The following is a 14,410-nucleotide window of genomic DNA, read 5'->3' on the forward strand; positions in this document are numbered from 1 at the left end:
GTAGATATTTGTAAGTAGTTTAGTTGCCGCAAGAATGTAGGCATAATGAATGGACTTATCAAAAGGACAATGAAACACATTTTCTCAAACCACCCTCATAAAAATCATCCTAAAAAAAATTCTCTGTTTTGAGGGAACTAAAAAATCTTTTAGATAATTTGTTTACATAAAAATTGTGCAAAATTTTTTATATAAAACTATTTATAAAATTTTTTATTATTTTTTTGACTAGAAATCCTTGCCTAAACTAGGAAAACCCCTGGGTGAGCCTTACAACCACCTGTCTATAAAGAAAATTGTCAAATGATAACTTTCTATTTTGAAAGTAGTTATCGATGCAATGAGACTGTTATGGATAATGAGAGAGGTCTCATCTCAAAATTCTGCCCTTCATCCTCGTCGTGCGGTGTTTGATTTTAACTTTCATCCTCGCCTCCATTCCCATTTCATGTCCTTCATCATCTTCGGTTCAACTGAGGCAAGGCAGGGTGGGGTCCCGTTTCTCCTCGATCCACTGCTACTGCTACGGAGAACAGGAACAGAGCAGGACAGGACAATGTGGGGGCGGGAGAAAGCGTCAGTCCATCTCCATACGGGTTTTGATTTTAACCTTCATTCCTGCTTTCATCCAGATTTTATGTCCTCCCTCCATCCCCGATACAAACGGGGCGGGGCCCCGGTCCACTGCCATCCCTAGAGAGAGGTGGACTTGCAATGTAGACCAGAGATAGTGGGTGGTATATCCGTAATTTTAGGGAGGTGGATGGCCACTCTCGCTCCTTGGGGTAGTAGGGTGCCGATTTCAGTGTGTCTGAAAAAATCTGTAGAGAGCGAGAGAAAGATTCGTCTAGTCTTCTTTCTTGCTTTCTGGCCTCTTGGAAACCCTAATTCTATCTTTTCTTCCCCTTTAAGGGCCCTCAAGATCGAGTGAGGGTGGACTTTTTCTGGCTTCGCCTTTCCTTGGTTGGTGGGGTGTTGTTGCTGTTGAACATTCCTCTCCCTAAGAGCGAGCGAGAGAGAGAGAAAAGAAGGGATGGCGGAGGACTCTCAGCGGCTGAAGAAGATAGCGGCGGACGCTTACGACTACGAGAGCGACTCTCGATGGGCGGAGTACTGGTCCAACATCCTCATCCCTCCCCACATGGCCTCCCGCCCCGACGTCATCACCCACTTCAAGCACAAGTTCTACCAGCGCTACATCGTATAAAAACTCTCTTTCTCTCTCTTTTTTGTCCTGCCCTCTTCTTGTTTGTATGTTACCTTTCATCTTTTTATGCTTAATCTTGCTGTTGCTGTTATAATTGCTCATGGGATTCAAAGATTGTTTGAGTTTGGGTTCGATTCCAACCGATCTTTTATTGCCTCTTGTTTCGCGCTTTCCTGAATTCGCAACCAAGGCGTTATTTGGTGCTAGAAAAACCAGAGGTGATTGTCTCCCGCAAATGATCATAAACAAGTCTGGAAGAAGAAAGAAGTTGATTGCTCCTATTTGCCTTTGTTAAATTTTAGTTAGATTTCTGGAACAATTTCTAGTAGGCACTATTTCATACGCAAAAGAAGGAAGCATTGCTTTTCTCACAAGTTCAATGAAAAAGAGAATGATCTCAAATTGAGCACTCGAGCCAATGGCCTTATTTACAGAATGAAGTAAATAGCTGCGTTGTAACTGTATCATAACCTTTGAAACCGATATTTTTCTCCATATACTCCTTTAGAGTCCCTGTTTGAGAGTCAATCTTGAATCAATTCCCGTTCATATACTGGTACTAATAGAAGTACTATGTGAATTGATACAGTCGTCAAAGATGGGACCCATACCGCCTTCTTGGTGTTAACCTCATGGTACTCTCTTAGCTTTGTCTCTTTCTACACTTATCAGGCTTTCATATCCCAATTTATGGATTTTCTTTGATGAATACACAAAAATTTGTGAAAATCACAGAAACGAGTGACAGGCAGTCATGATACAAGGATAAGAGAGATAACAAAAGGAAAAGAAAATCTAAAACACATTCATTTACAGAATGAATTCAGCTCTTATCCATGTTTACCTAATTTGAGGCAAAGGATTCAATTTCATTTAGAGTCTTACCAAGAAAATCTGATGTTCATTTCAGATCTTTTTGTATCTTAGAAACTTATCCATTGAGTTTCTTGTTGTTATGGATCTGCATGCATCTTGAAATGCTTCTTCATCCGACCATTCTCTTCAATAATTTTCCTCATTGTATACACATCGGTGTACTTCCTTAATAATTTTCTGCATTACATGTTATTATTATTCATTTTTAGATCTTCTAATTAGTTTGGCATTTCTTCATGAGTGTTGGCTTCTTGTTCTCTATGCCCAGAAAGTCCATAGCAACAATGTTCTGATATTCATTTTGATTTGTAATTTCTATACTTCCATCCATTTATCTCTGTTGATAGAGGTGCCTTGTACAATATCTGCCCATGAAGAGTAGCATATTTTCTGATGAACTGTGATGATCAGGTTGTCAACTAACCTTTTATTCATTCATCTTTCTTATAAATGATGAAATAAATACATTTCATTCATATACTAGAATCTGGGGTCAACATCATTATGCATTAATTCATATGGATTTTTCAGTTCTGCTGGTTATAACACGGGTAGTACAATTCCTTGATCTGTCAAGTTTCATTTATACTGAACCATAAAAATAAGGAAGGATTACACGTCTGCCAAATCAGCCCATTTTCTTATTTTGGACTCTTTCATAGGGAGAGAGGTATTTGCCAAGTTCTTCTCCGGAAGGGATTCGGATGCATTTGGAAACCCCCAATTAATTATCCCTTGAAATAGAGGGATGAATCCTTAAGAGAACTATAATGGGCTGCCAAACAAGGTCATTTCCTTCAATTCCTTCTAAATCCATTTCCCTTCGTTTCCTTCCAACTCATTTCCATCAACTCCCTTCAAATACTACCTCCCAAATAGAGCCTTAAATCTGGTGACTCTGGTATGCAATATTCCATACAGCTCTTCTTGATGTATGAACTATTTATCCTTATCATTTAGGGCTTATGTATGTGCTAACTGCTAACACAGATTCATAGCTTAGATAAACTCAGCCTCTCCAAAAGAAGCTTATGTGATGATCTTAGTAGAGAACAATTTGTATATAAAGGAGCATGAGACAATGGATCCTGAATGATAGATTTAAGGCACTAAGGGCGCAATATGCAAGTGATAGATTTAAGGCACTAAGGGCACAATATAAAAATTTATATTTTATAAATAACAAGTATGCAATGAATCAAGAGTTTTTAATCAAGAACACACATGTCCACCAAAGATCTAAGTGGACAAGCACGTCCATCAATAATGGACAAGTACTAAAGTGAACCATGTGAGAAACACTTATAACACCCACTAAGGCAAAGAAGTTATTCATGATTCTCAACTTAATATTTTATTAAAAATTAAGTGTGCAACATAAACATAATAATAATATTTAAATCCCATGCAAAACATGTAAGATAATGTCCATTAAAGAGCCATGAGACTAAGAAAATAATATAATCATAAGGACCACAAAAAAGACCAACAAGAGAAACATCCAATATCATAACTATTGTCCCACAAAAGGACCATAAAAGGCATTTATTAAAGTAAATGATTTTCCATAAGAAATTATGCTCAATACCGCACGAATAAACAATCTTATTCATCATGTAAGACAATCATAAGTGCACAAGGATAAAAAATCCATATAATTTTTTTATATAAGCTAGATCATAATTTGTAACACTTCATATGATACTTTTAATCAGAGTTACCAGTCGAGGAAGCGGGAGCGGGAAGCGAGGCACTTTCAAAAATTTAGGAAGCGGGGAAGCGTGGGACAACTTAGAAGAAATTATGAACCCTCTCGGAAGCGAACCGGAAGTGACCTAGGAAGCGAACTAGAAGCGAGGGGGAAGCGAAAAAATGGAAAAAGGGGAAGCGAGTGGGAAGCGCGCTTCCCATAAATGGGAAGCGCGTTTTCCATAAAAGGGAAATGCGCTTCCCATAAAAGGGAAGCACACTTTCCAAAAAAGGGGGACGCTTCACCATGCATTTCAGAAGCGCGACGTTTCGCGCTTCCAAAGTGCGTATCGGGGAAGCGCGCTTCCCCATACGCCTAGGCGCTTCCGGTAACTCTGCGTTTAATACACCAAGAGTAAAGAGAAAGATTAAACATAAGTTTAAGCAAAATTTCATAAGATCATACTTATGAAATACACACAACACCATTATTTTAAAACTTCTCAAATCGTTTTAAAATATATGACAATTTTTCTAGAAAGAACAAAACAAAGTTCAATAATAAAACAAAAGCCAATAAATGCTCAAGCATACAAAATTGTATACATATATATCAAATAAGGCAAAGTTTGTTGAAAAACTAGAATTCAAACATGATTTCAAAAAATATACATATATCTAATTTCACAATATTAAACAAATAAACCTTATAAGAACAAGTCCAAAAATAATAAAAAGCATTCAAAGTTTTTTTTTGTTTTAATAAAAAATGGCAAACATATATATATATATATATATATAAAGATTAAAGAAAATAAGCTCTTCCTCATGCATAATGCATGAAAAGGATAACACAAAAAATACTCAAAGATATGAGATACATGCCGGGTCTAGTTTTCTCTTGAATCCAAGCCACACCACGATCATGAATTATTCACGAAGCACAAACTCGAACCAAAGAATCCCAAGACCCAAAAGAGGAAATACTAAGAAGAAATTCTTGGCTCTGATACCATGTATTGAAATAGTGGAAAATACAAAAACAATGCCACTAAGGGCTTTACAAGATCACAATCACAAAAGTGCATAAGCACAAACTAATGCCACTAAGGGCTTAAAAGATCACAATCACAATGTGCACAAGTACAAGTTCACTATAGGACAAAGCAATAACCAACAAGGGGCAACAACACAAGCACTAAGTGCATATAAGACATTAAGGAACTAAATAGAAAAACACAAAATATAAAAATATTCATCTTTATTGAGCATAAATGCTTAAGAGAAGCATTAAGAAAAATGGGTACAAGTAATGCCATTATATACAAAAGGACCCACGACATAAAGCCATTGGGAGCTCCCATAGGAGTCATGGGAGCTCCCAACTGTCATAAATGTGACCGTTGGGGCTCCCAACGACTCTATGGTCCCAATGACCATAAAGCCCCTACAATGCAATAAAGGAGAAATTTAAAAAATAAAAATAAAAATAAAATAAGAAAAATAAAAAAGCAAAATTGTCCCTAGTGGACAATATCTATTACAAATAAATGAAAATACCCCTAGAGGGTATTACCTATTACATCAATATAAATAACACACACACACACACACACACACACACACACACATATATATATATATATATATATATATATATATATATATATATATATATATAACTTAACAGTTTGCTCGGCGCATGGTGCACTTAAGGGTCGACCCCTGAGTTGGGTGAGTCGACTCTTCTTTAGTTTGGTTTGATGTTCTTTTTTGAGAGTCGACTTTTGGGTTGGGTGAGTCGACTCTTCAATTTATTTTGGTGTTATGATCTACATTAAAAGTCGACTCCTGGGAATGCAGAGTCGACTCCTCTCTTATTGTATATTATATCATACTTTGAGAGTGGACTCCCAGATGTATCAGAATCGACTCCTTCGAGGTTCTTCTTTTGAATAAGAGTTCTCGTGAATGTTGACACTTGATCAATATTGGTTCGATTCTTCCTATTTGAAAATGAGTTTGATTAGTTACTTTTCAAATGGACTTTATCTCGTGCTGCTACCTTTGGACGCTCGTGTTGAGTAATTAGATTACTGTGAGACGTGTGTAGTCTCACCCCACAATTATTACTATATTTCAGGTACTGAGCAGTAGGTAGATGTGGCAATAGAGGACACATGAGCAGCTCATGGACTACTTCTGTGTTTTTTTGGCAACTTTGTACATTTTATAAATATTGATAAACATTTTGTTCAAGTTACATTTTGTGAAATAAAATGACCTTTATGTTTTGCAAAAGTGTGCAATTGTCTTGTGAAATTTGGATCCTGGTTTGGAACCTGTATTTGAAAAGAAATTTTAAAGTAAAAACAGACTTCCGTTGTGTTTTTGAAAAAGAGAAATAAAAAAAAATAGTGAAATTCGGATGGGGGTTTACAATGTGTTTGGAGGAGGGATCCATAAGTGATGTGTTGCTGGACTAGCTGATAGATTTGGGCATTAGGCATCAATTTTTTCAAATGGTTTGCCTGAGATGATTTATGAGCATCTATCCATATTGGCTAGCATTTAACTCAAATAACGGTGGAAGATGATTTTGATTACAAAGATAATCAAGAAACTGCAGAGTTGGTAGTTGGCCTCTTATCTTCAAATGTTACCTTTGCGTGGACCTTCATCCCTACATTTCCCCTGAATAGTTAAAGCCATGCATTTTTAGTCCTTCACCATGGTAGGTCTGGGATGGGTTTATTACACACATACACGTGAAACTTGCTAAAGCTATCATGCAGAAATTCAATATATTGTTTGATTAAAAAATTAAAACATTTTATAAAGGATCTTGAGAAAAAAATAGAGAAACCTCTAGTATATTGCTATTTGTTCTTGGTCATTGAACAAGATTTCATGCATATTCAGGTTATAAGCCAAATTTATTAATTGTTGTTGTTGTTGTTGTTACTTGTGGATGAGCCATGCATGAATTGCTTGTGTTGTTTCCTGTAGAATCCATTCTTTAATCTATCAAAAATGTAATTATAACCTAATACTAATCTTTGAAATTGGTATTTATTTCATCATTGTCATTATCATCAAGCCTATCCCAACTGCATGGTTCACTATGTGATTCTTGCAACCTTACTGATGCGTAAAGAATGGAACTCGAATTTATTTCATAGGCATAATCAAAGAACACGTAAAAGTTATATGGTTGAAGGAAAAAATAATAGAAAGGAAAACAAGGGAATAACAGAATAAAATGGAAAACTGCAGGCAAAGAATCTCAGAGAAGGGCTTGGCTGAAAATTCAATCACGTCTGCCTTCACGCAACCCTAGAACAGGGTATTTAAAGGTTGCAAGTGGATCTGGGTCTCGGGTCGGGTCCCTAGACCCGAGACTACTTCAATCTGCTGATGAAACTAGGATGCCTCCGACCTTCGCTCGCCTGGAGTAGCGTAGGGCCACGTCCCTGCCTCGAGATACCTTGCTCGCGATGGGATCCAACTCTTGGGTCTGATCGTCCATCCCCTTTGGGTCGGGTTCCTTGGCCGTGCCTGGGTCACGCTGTACAGGCCCGGTCCGGTCCTGCTCTGCATCATTCTCCCCTGGTTGGGAAGTAGTCAGCTCTGACGACTTGTTGTCACCACAGTAAGCATATTGATCAAACACATTGAAGATAGGTGAGATGTGCCAATCTTCGGGCAGTTCAAGAAGGTAGGCATTCAGACCTAATCGCCGAAGGATCTTGAAAAGACCATATTTCTTTGGACTCAACTTGCCATAAGTACCTACTGGGAAACGTTCAGGACGCAGGTAAACCCATACTAACTGACTTATTTGAAACTGGACATCACGACGACCTTGGTCCACAAAAGCTTTGTAAGTTTCGTAACTTTCAACCAACTCACCATGCATGCGCGACGGGAGGGTTGTTAGGTCAGCCCCGGCCCGGGCTGACGTAGTCGCACCGATAACCTGGCCCGACGTCACGCTCGGGCCCTGCAGTCCCTGACTGGCTTGCAGTCCCTTGGCCGTGGCTCGAGGCCAGGCATGCGCACCCAGGCTGGTGTTGGGAGGCCCTTCAATGGCCCCCTGGTTCGGCTGGAGGGCTCCGACCACCCGAGTGGCAGTCGCGCCAGGGTTCAGAAGCGGTACCACTTGCTGGAGCGTCACACGACCGGCATCTCTGTGTAGGCCTGCCTCGGTGCCATCTGGTTGCACAACAAGTTGGCAGGGGTTCGGGTGGACTTGTTCGAGCGCCATCGCAGCCGTGGGGCCTGCAGTCTCGCTGCCCAATCCAACACTCGTTTTCAGCATGGTCGTTGCATGCGTCTCCACCGGCCACTCAAGAACGACGATCCATCCTTTGATCCCATCCAAACGCTTTGACATGCCGGCTACGTCCTTGCTTACGCGTAGTATATTTTCTTGGATCTTTGTCATCATGTCGAGCATCCGCATCATCGGATCTTCGTTGACGGTACTCGATTCCTCATGCTCCTTCCCGTTCGTAGGATCGTCTCTCGCTTCTTGCGTCATGCCGTCGACCAAGGAGGAGGGGCTGTGCTCAGATACCACTTTGATGCAGTGTGGGAGATCAGCTTTTACTGAATGGAACTCGAATTTATTTCATAGGCATAATCAAAGAACACGTAAAAGTTATATGGCTGAAGGAAAAAATAATAGAAAGGAAAACAAGGGAATAACATAATAAAATGGAAAACTGCAGGCAAAGAATCTCAGAGAAGGGCTTGGCTGAAAATTCAATCACGTCTGCCTTCACGCAACCCTAGAACAAATTATTTAAAGGTTGCAAGTGGATCTGGGTCTCGGGTCGGGTCCCTGGACCCAGACTACTTCAATCTGCTGATGAAACTGGGACGCCTCCGACCTTCTCTCACCTGGAGTAGGTGCGCAGGGCCATTGTAATGAAAAGAGGCGGAAGCACCAATAGAGCATCAGTCACTCTTTAAGAGTGACCACTAGAGCCACGAACACAAACACCAAATGTGCACACACAAAACTCTCAAATATAGAAAATGACTTAAAGTCATAAGTTGGATATTATTGAAGAAAGGAAGAGAAGGGTGTAAAACCCATGCTTACAAGAGAACACCTCCTCTATTTATAGAGGAGGGAGGCTGATGCAGGGCAGGACCCGAGTGGGTCCATCGTGCCACCCGATCCGCCACAAAGGCCAGATGAAGGACCCCGCGTATATGACTCACTTGCAGGGACGGAGTCACGACGCAGGGAGGTACCCCTGCGCACCTACGTTAGGCGTGGTGGAGCTCGCACGCCCCAGAACCAGCTGTAAAGAGAGGCTGACCCGGATCGTGGGTCGGATCCAAATCTGGACCCACGACCCGGTCCAGTAAACAACTTTTAAAAGGCCCTGTCTAGGGTTGCGTGAAGGGGAAAATTGAAAACTCCAGCCGTCTTTATCTTTTTTCAGTTTATTCCTGTTTTCTTTCTGCCTATTGTTTTCCTTTACATTCTTTATTGCTTATTGCTTTTCCTCATTGTTCATTTAAACATTTGTTGAGTTTAATAAAGAGTTCAGCCACCGATTCTAAGTGGCCATTGTCTTTACTCTTCCTCCACGCGGCCGCATCAAAGTGGTATCAGAGTCGCACCCATCTTCATCAGCGAGATGGCTCTTGAAGCAGGGAGCGATCCGTTGCGAGGCGAGGAACGTGAAGAGGCCGGCAGCGAGGACCCATTATTGCGTGTCATGGATGTACTGACGAAAATCCAAGAAAACATGATGCGAATGAGTAAGGATATCGCCGGCCTGTCAAAGAGGATGGACGGGTTCGAAGATCGCGTGTCAACACTCGAGAAACCCCAAGAGCCGTGTGCAACAGTGTGCGCAGGCCTCGTCGAGGGCGCAACAGCAGATCCACTTCCCAGCTTTACCGCATCCCTGCAGCCGGCGCAACTCCAGCAGGGTCGAAGCATCGCGTTCCTGCCGGCGACAACCCTCGCCCCTGATCTGAATAACGCACAGCAACACCAGGGAGCCCCGATGAGCCGCAACCCTTTGGTAACAGCCCCACCATTTAAACCGCGCCTCCCTGCGTTGGGATCGCAGGTAGGGCTGAACCTGCAGGGACCCAACAGTGTGCAGGGGACACCTGCCAGTCCCGGCGAATGGTCGCGCGTACCGGGGACTACGCTGCAGGTCGACCCAAACCTGCAGGGTCCCAGCCTTGCGTTGGGCCCACCTGCAGGTCCGGCCTCGTGGCAGGGCACCACGCGCGAGGCGCAACAATTGGACCTGGGTCGGCAGGGCCCCAGCGTCACGCTGGGCCCAGTTGTAGACCCAGGTTCGTCTGTCCGAATCAGTGGAGAGCCATCTCTCCCTCCCGATCCCGCGCGGGGAGGCTCCGAAATGGTACCTCTACGAGCGGGAGTGGGCTAGACCCATTTGGGGGGACCTGACATCAGAGGGTCCAACTCGCTTTTTGTTCCAGCAGGGCACAGGCCCGTTTCGTTGGGACCAACCCTTGGGTCCCAGAGAGCGGGTTTGGGTCTAGACACCCTCTACCCAGCCTACCTAGTTGGTTCCGGTTCGCGGGCAGCCCCGAACCAGAACCAACCCATTAATTCCGACCCTCAAAATATACCCCAGGTCGACCATAACCCATATTGGACCCGGACGGAGCTCCAGTTTGGATTTGAGCCGGGTCAAAACCAGACTCATCATCTTATGGATCGGGGATCGAGTTCAAACCAAGCTTATTATCCCCACAACGCGAACCCCGATCCAACCCATCCCTATCTGGGTCCGACGAGTAGTGTAGGAATGGGCCCGATCCACATCCCGTCGGGCGAGTCAACCCATCCATATACCCACCCATACCCATACCCATACCCATACCCAAACCCAAACCCACCTGTTTACCCAACCCTGACCCAAAACCCAACTCAACCTCCAGCCCAACACCATACTCCTAACCCACAACCATATTATACCAATTCTACCCGCCAGGAACCAGAAACTCACCCGAACCCTCCCCCTTACATTGGCCTTCCCGTCATTCCAGTACCACAATACCGGCCGCAGATGGTGCCCGCCCCCGGGCAAACCAGACCGAGGCAATGTCATCAGGAACCGGCGCGCCCTGACCGCCGACCCCCATAGGGAGAATTCAACATCACCAACATCCCGGCGAGCAATATCGTCCTACGGACAATGAGGCAGCATGGGACGACGACCTTTTCTGGAACGAGCATCCTACCGGAATGGTGGAGCCGCGACAACAGAGAGTACCAGACTACTCCTCCATTTATGGCGTGAAACTGGACCTTCCGGAGTTTGCGGGACGATTCGACGCGGAGCAGTTTTTTGACTGGTCTTATGCAGTGCAGTTCTTCTTCGATTATCACACAGTTGCTGAACATCGTCGTGTCTCGCTAGCTTCTACGCGATTGAGAGGCCTAGCACAGACATGGTGGGTGGAGCTACAACGATCAAGGGAGCGGCAGGGATTAGAGTGCATACAGTCGTGGGAGGAAATGCAAAGCCTGATGCAGGCAAAGTTCGTGCCTTCGGATCACGCTGAGCGAGCCTACAAGGAATACCTGACCCTGCGCCAAGGTTCCCGAACTGTAGCAGAGTACACCGCGGAGTTCCATCGTCTTTCCCTGCGTGTGCAGATCGAGGAAACAACTCGTCAGCAGGTCACGAGGTACATTTCGGGTCTCCGCCCTGCTATCTCTGATGATTTTAGTTGTGTCACAGTGGAGACATTAGATCAAGCCAACAATTATGCCATGAACATCGAGGACAAGCTGAAGCGGAGGCAGGAATATCGGACGACCCGTAGTGAGCCCACCAGCCGACCCAAGCCGAGTTTCCCAACCAGGGGAGCAAGCTCCCCTAGTGATTCAAAACCTAGAACAAACCTTAGCAAACCTGACCAGTCAGGCCCAGCTTTCCACACCCGGTCCAAAGCCAAACCTAGTGAGTCGACCCTTCGTTGTTTTAGGTGTCAAGAGTTAGGACATGTCGCATCCAAGTGTCCGACCGTGAGCAGGAACACCCATCTTGTTGAAGGAATTGTCGAGTCCGCAAGTGAGAGTGATAGTGATGACAATTCATTAGTTGAGGTTGAGGATGAGAGGGGAGTTATAGAGTTCGACGACAACGTCGAAAGTTTGTTGTCCATCCGTCATGTGTTGACCACACCCCGAGAATCGGCCCCATCGAAATGGCTAAGGAATAACATTTTTAGGACCCGGTGCAACTGTGAGGGGCACGCTTGTGATGTCATCATTGACACCGGAGCTTCTGAGAAAATGGTGTCTGAGAGTGTGGTGTCTACCTTGAAACTTAACACCGAAAAGTTGTCCCAACCCTATAAGATGGCCTGGTTCAAGAAAGGAAATGAGGTTCCCATCACTCAGCGATGCCTAGTTCGGTTTTCCATGGGGGAACACTACCACGATGAGGTGTGGTGTGATGTAGCCCCTATGCATGCGTGTCACATTCTCTTGGGACGTCCCTGGCAGTTCGATCGCCAGACAACTCACGATGGCCGCAAGAACACATACTCCTTTGTCTTTAATGGCCATAGAATAGTCCTTCTACCTATCAAGGAGACTGGTTTCCCCACTGTAGACAAACCTGAGCGAGTTCCCCGAATCGCAGTCCTCTCGTACCGGCTCTTCCTGGACCACTGTCAGGAAAATGGCTATTGTTATGCCCTAGTGGCAAAGCCAGTGATGAGTTCGTCCGTGTCCATTCCCGCGGACGTTGCCCCTCTTCTAGAGGAGTTCCACGACATTATGCCGGATGAACTACCTGATGGATTACCTTCGGCAAGGGTAGTTCAACATGCCATTGACTTTGTGCCAGGGTCGAGTCCATCCAACCTACCCGCATATCGCATGAACTCCACTGAGCATACTGAGTTATTAAGACAGGTTCAGCAATTGCTGCAAAAGGGTTTCATCCGCGAGAGTGTTAGTCCTTGTGCCGTTCCCGCCTTACTTACTCCTAAGAATGATGGGTCCATGCGCATGTGTGTCGATAGTCGTGCGATCAATCGCATCACAGTCAAATACCGTTTTCCCATTCCTCGTTTGGACGATATGTTTGATATGTTATCTGGTGCCTCCATTTTCTCTAAAATAGATCTAAAAAGCGGGTATCACCAGATTCGTATACGCGAAGGGGACGAGTGGAAAACAGCATTCAAGACGCGTGATGGATTGTACGAATGGTTAGTCATGCCGTTTGGGTTATCTAATGCCCCAAGTACCTTTATGAACATGATGACCCAGGTCTTGCGTCCGTGTATTGGGAAGTTTGTTGTTGTCTACTTTGACGACATTTTGATCTATAGTTCCTCATTGTCCGAGCATTTGAGTCACCTGCGTCAAGTCTTAGATATTTTGAGAAAGGAAAAATTGTATGCCAATGCCAAGAAGTGTGAGTTTATGACGTCCAGTGTCGTGTTCTTAGGGTTTATTGTGTCATCTGATGGCGTCAAGGCCGACCCTGCAAAAGTCCGCGCGATTGTCGATTGGCCTACCCCAAAGACTATAGGAGAGATCCGTAGTTTCCACGGGTTAGCCACTTTTTACCGACGTTTCGTGAGAAATTTTAGTACCCTTATGGCCCCCATCACGGAGTGCCTAAAAGGTACTAGTTTTCATTGGACGCCAGCAGCTAGCAAAGCCTTTACTATCATCAAGGACAAAATGACCAGTGCTCCTGTCTTAGCCCTCCCAGATTTTAGTGCAGTCTTTGAGGTTGAATGTGATGCCTCTAAAGTGGGGATTGGCGCCGTCTTGAGTCAGAATCGTAGGCCCGTTGCCTTCTTTAGCGAGAAGCTGACTCAGGCCAGGTGCCAATACTCCACTTACGATGTTGAGTTCTATGCCGTTGTACAAGCCCTTCGTTATTGGAGACATTATCTCATTTATAAGGAATTTGTCTTGTACACGGACCATGAGGCATTGAAGTATCTGAACAGTCAAAAGAAGTTGAGTGCTCGTCATGCCAAGTGGGTCAGCTTCTTGCAAGAGTACACCTTTTCGCTTCGGCATCAATCGGGTACCCTGAACAAGGTGGCTGACGCTCTTAGTAGGAAGAACAGTCTTCTGATGACTATGTCAGTGCATGTCATTGGTTTTGAGCAATGCAAAGAGTTATACCCTACGGACCCTGATTTTCACAAAGTCTGGGAGAGCTGCACCTCTTCAGATCGCAACCTCGACCCCCGTGTTTGTATTCATAATGGTTACCTCTTCCGTGGTAACCAATTATGTGTGCCCAATTTCTCCCTTAGACTTCAGTTGATTTCTGAATTACATGAAGGAGGGTTAGCAGGGCATTTCGGGCATGATAAGACGTTCGCTCTTTTAGATGAACGATACTTTTGGCCCAAAATGCGCAAAGATGTTGTCAAGTTTATCCAAGGCTGTCATGTGTGTCAAGTGTCCAAGGGTCATCGTCAGAATAGTGGTCTGTACACCCCGTTACCCATTCCTGAACGGTCGTGGGAGCATGTATCCATGGATTTTATCGTGGGCCTTCCCCGCACACCACGTCATTTTGATTCAATTTTAGTAGTTGTTGACCGGTTCTCCAAAATGGCTATCTTTGTTCCGTGCAAGCGCAC

At 44.2% G+C, this 14,410-nt stretch overlaps 1 protein-coding gene across 2 annotated transcripts in view; it reads left to right on the forward strand.

The window, feature by feature from the left end:
- The first annotated feature begins 756 nt into the window (after positions 1–756).
- The window catches only part of LOC149843600 (uncharacterized), a 28,398-nt gene continuing 14,744 nt past the window's right edge, over positions 757–14,410 (forward strand). The window contains exon 1 of one of the 2 annotated variants that reach the window (XM_089999957.1): positions 757–1,201. In XM_089999957.1, the coding sequence (XP_089856083.1) occupies positions 1,034–1,201 (168 nt within the window). In that variant the 5' untranslated portion in view covers positions 757–1,033. The remainder of the gene's footprint in view (positions 1,202–14,410) is intronic. The other variant, XM_089999956.1, reaches the window with a different exon arrangement.

Source organism: Nuphar pumila, chromosome 3 (assembly GCF_984573655.1).
Source record: "Nuphar pumila chromosome 3, dmNupPumi1.hap1.1, whole genome shotgun sequence".
Classification (NCBI taxonomy): Eukaryota; Viridiplantae; Streptophyta; class Magnoliopsida; order Nymphaeales; family Nymphaeaceae; genus Nuphar; species Nuphar pumila.